This window comes from Austrofundulus limnaeus, unplaced genomic scaffold (genome assembly GCF_001266775.1).
Source record: "Austrofundulus limnaeus strain Quisiro unplaced genomic scaffold, Austrofundulus_limnaeus-1.0 Scaffold73, whole genome shotgun sequence".
Lineage (NCBI taxonomy): Eukaryota > Metazoa > Chordata > Actinopteri > Cyprinodontiformes > Rivulidae > Austrofundulus > Austrofundulus limnaeus.
The window spans coordinates 2050291-2053012 of NW_013952475.1; the positions used below are offsets into that span (position 1 = coordinate 2050291).

General features: G+C 42.9%; 1 protein-coding gene across 1 annotated transcript; it reads right to left on the reverse strand.

Annotated features, from left to right (window-relative positions):
• Nucleotides 1-328: 328 nt before the first annotated feature.
• gamt (guanidinoacetate N-methyltransferase) lies at nucleotides 329-2674 on the reverse strand. The gene is made up of 6 exons (XM_014010825.1): nucleotides 2351-2674; nucleotides 1573-1718; nucleotides 1438-1501; nucleotides 1258-1325; nucleotides 937-1047; nucleotides 329-577 (listed from the first exon to the last, which is right to left on the reverse strand). The coding sequence occupies exons 1-6, from the start codon at nucleotides 2526-2528 to the stop codon at nucleotides 437-439; spliced, it is 708 nt and encodes a 235-aa protein (XP_013866279.1). The 5' UTR covers nucleotides 2529-2674; the 3' UTR covers nucleotides 329-436.
• Nucleotides 2675-2722: the final 48 nt, after the last annotated feature.

Below are 2722 nucleotides of genomic sequence, written 5' to 3' on the forward strand. Positions count from 1 at the left end.
GTTAGTAAGTGAATGTTTGGTCTGACAGGAAGTAGAAGGAACATGTTTGCACTGAGTTGGCGTTTTATGGTCCGGTTCATAAATAACATGAGTCTGCAGACAAGAGGCTCTAATTATAACAAAGCATGTTTTTTTTTTTTCCAAAGCTGCAGTAATAAATTCACCTGTGCTTCTAAATCTGGGTTGTTGGTGGCAGGAAGTGTGCCGGGTGATTTAAGACCTGGAACAGGCGTGTATTTCTGCAGGTTTGTTACTAAAATCTACAGGAGGATCAAGTCGAGCCTGTAAACCTGCAGGGGCTGTAAACTCTGAAGTAAAACTATTAAACTGAGTCAGGACAGAGCTGTTTATTAAAATACTGTGGAGTGAACATGGAACAAGTGTTGGAGGCGGGGGGAAAGGCACCAGAATATAAAAAGTTGTCGGTCTTCAAGCTTTACTCTTTCACAATCGTGGGAGTGATCATCTTCTTGAAGGAGTAGTACTTGCATTCAGCGGGCGGTTCAATGTCCATGGTGGTGGTGCTAATCTTCTCCTTCTTGAAACCAGCTTGGAGCAGATGAGGCACCTGGGTTTCCTGAAAATCATTAACAGGGAGAGCGGGTCAGCGTGAGGCGGCTCACGGTCGGATCCTGTTTGTCAGCGACCTTGAAATTGAAGCAGCGTGATCTGCGACACCTCCTGTTCACTCTATCAGATAAAAAGTACTTTTTCATACATCCTAAATATAAAAAAATAAAATAAAATAAACTATTTACCGCGTAGTTAAAATGTCCAGGAAATCTGCAAAACAACTTCTAAATCTAAAATTGCAACGTATGTCCAAAGTCCAAAGGGTTTTTATCAGTATATAATTCGTTTATAACCCAAAATGTGACCCGTTGACGTACGCTTTAAGACACTTTTCACTGTATGGAAACATAAAGGTGGACAAACCTCGAACATTTTCTCAATGTTGTCATATTTGCTCTTGAGCAGCTCGCCCCAGGAGGTCAGGTTGCAGAAGGTGAGAACACCGCCGGGTTTCAGCAGTCTGTGAGCGTGACCCTGCAGGAAAAAACACACAAGTTGAAACAGTTATTCAAATTTAAAAATTCAAAAATCATATAAAATGGTTTGGCATCTATGTGTCACGAAAGAATTAGTCTGACTCGTTGATTTCATTTAAATATAGGGTCTGATTTTCATGTTTTTAAGTCAAAATATTTGGTAACGATCAGCTCATCTTGTGCATAATAGTTTAATTTAAATACTTACCTTAATGAAGTCAAACTGGTGAGTGTGCCACGACTCCTCTGAGAGAGGGTATGTGTCGTACAAGATACCTGATAGAAGACACAGTCTTTAATAAGACGGTTCCATTTGCACCTTCGGTTTGGCAATAATGGTTGATTCTGCTGTCATGCTGCTTCGCTCACGTTCGGTTTTGTTTCTTACCATCGAAATGGTTGTCTGGCAGGGTGGGAACGACGTTCTCCCAGAGACCCTTCAGAGGGACAACCTGCAGGGACAACGCTCGTCAACAAAAATGGTAAATGTTGGGCCGGTTTCAAAAAGACGCATCAGGCCCACCTTGTGTGGCTGAGCCTTGGCCCAGTTCTCCAGTCGGGCGAAGACGCCATCGTTGCACTCGATGATCCAGTGCTCCTCGATGGGGAAAGACTCCACCTTGGTGGCGGCGATGGCCATGCCGAAACCAATCTCCAGAACCCGACCGCCTAGCAAACAAACACGACCAAGCAGGAAAATTTTGCTAAATAATAATAAAAAAATATCAAATGGAGTTACAACCAAAAAATATGTAAAGACATTTCCAAAAACCATAATAATTTTTGATTGTATTGGTTAATTAATTAATTCCTTCTTATTGATTAGATAAAGGTTTAACTTGCAACCAGTTTCAAAAATCAACCCCCTTAATCGCTATCAAAAATGTGCAATAACCATGTATTATCGTGTAAAACATTCCCAACAAATCTACATCCGAGGTTTAGAAAACAAACCATTCACTCAGACTTTATCAATACATGTAAAATGCTTGATTTTTCTACTTTGTACAGATTTTTAAATGMATTTCTGTGTGAAAGTTATGTCCTCTGCAGATTTCTTGGCCTTTTTCCAACAACAGCTGTTGTGTTTCCCACATACACGTGTGTTACCATGAAATGAAGAGGAAAAACACTTTTTAAGCTTAAGCATGCTACAGCAAATTGTGTAAAAGTAACAACAAAAAAAACAAGTACCAATAGAGGTACATAGGCCGAGTTGCACAGCTGCTACAGTCCAATATCGGACAGGCCACGTAACCGAACAGTCTGTCCGATAATGTACACAGACTTCAGTACTTTACCTTTTGAGGCTGCAACAGACGCCAGGGAGTGCATGTACGGGGTCTCCCAGCGCTCCATGACTGGCTTGCCCATGATCTCCAGGTGCGTGTCGGCTTCATTGTAGCCGGCGCTAGCGTCGTGCCAGGCCGGCTTGCAGTCCTCTCCCTTGCAGAATATGGGCTGGGCAGCGGAGGTCATGTTGCTTTTTTGTTTTGGTGTTGCTGTTGTTTGGTTCTGGTGAACGGTTCGGGTCAGCAGGCACAGAAGAGGGAGAAACCGAGAAGGAGGTGGTTTATATCGAGGTGACAACTGCTGACACCGCAGTCGTGTGACGGCGGGTCAAGGCGTAACACACACACACACACACACACACACACACACACACACACACA

What these genes read in the sequence shown, in the direction of transcription:
- gamt (XM_014010825.1), bottom strand. Translation starts at nt 2,528, where the DNA reads ATGACCTCCGCTGCCCAGCCCATATTCTGCAAGGGAGAGGACTGCAAG. An exon ending in CCAAGGCTCAGCCACACAAG is followed by an intron (nt 1,502 to 1,572) that starts GTGGGCCTGATG and finishes TTGTCCCTGCAG; the next exon opens with GTTGTCCCTCTGAAGGGTCT. An exon ending in GCCAGACAACCATTTCGATG is followed by an intron (nt 1,326 to 1,437) that starts GTAAGAAACAAA and finishes GTCTTCTATCAG; the next exon opens with GTATCTTGTACGACACATAC.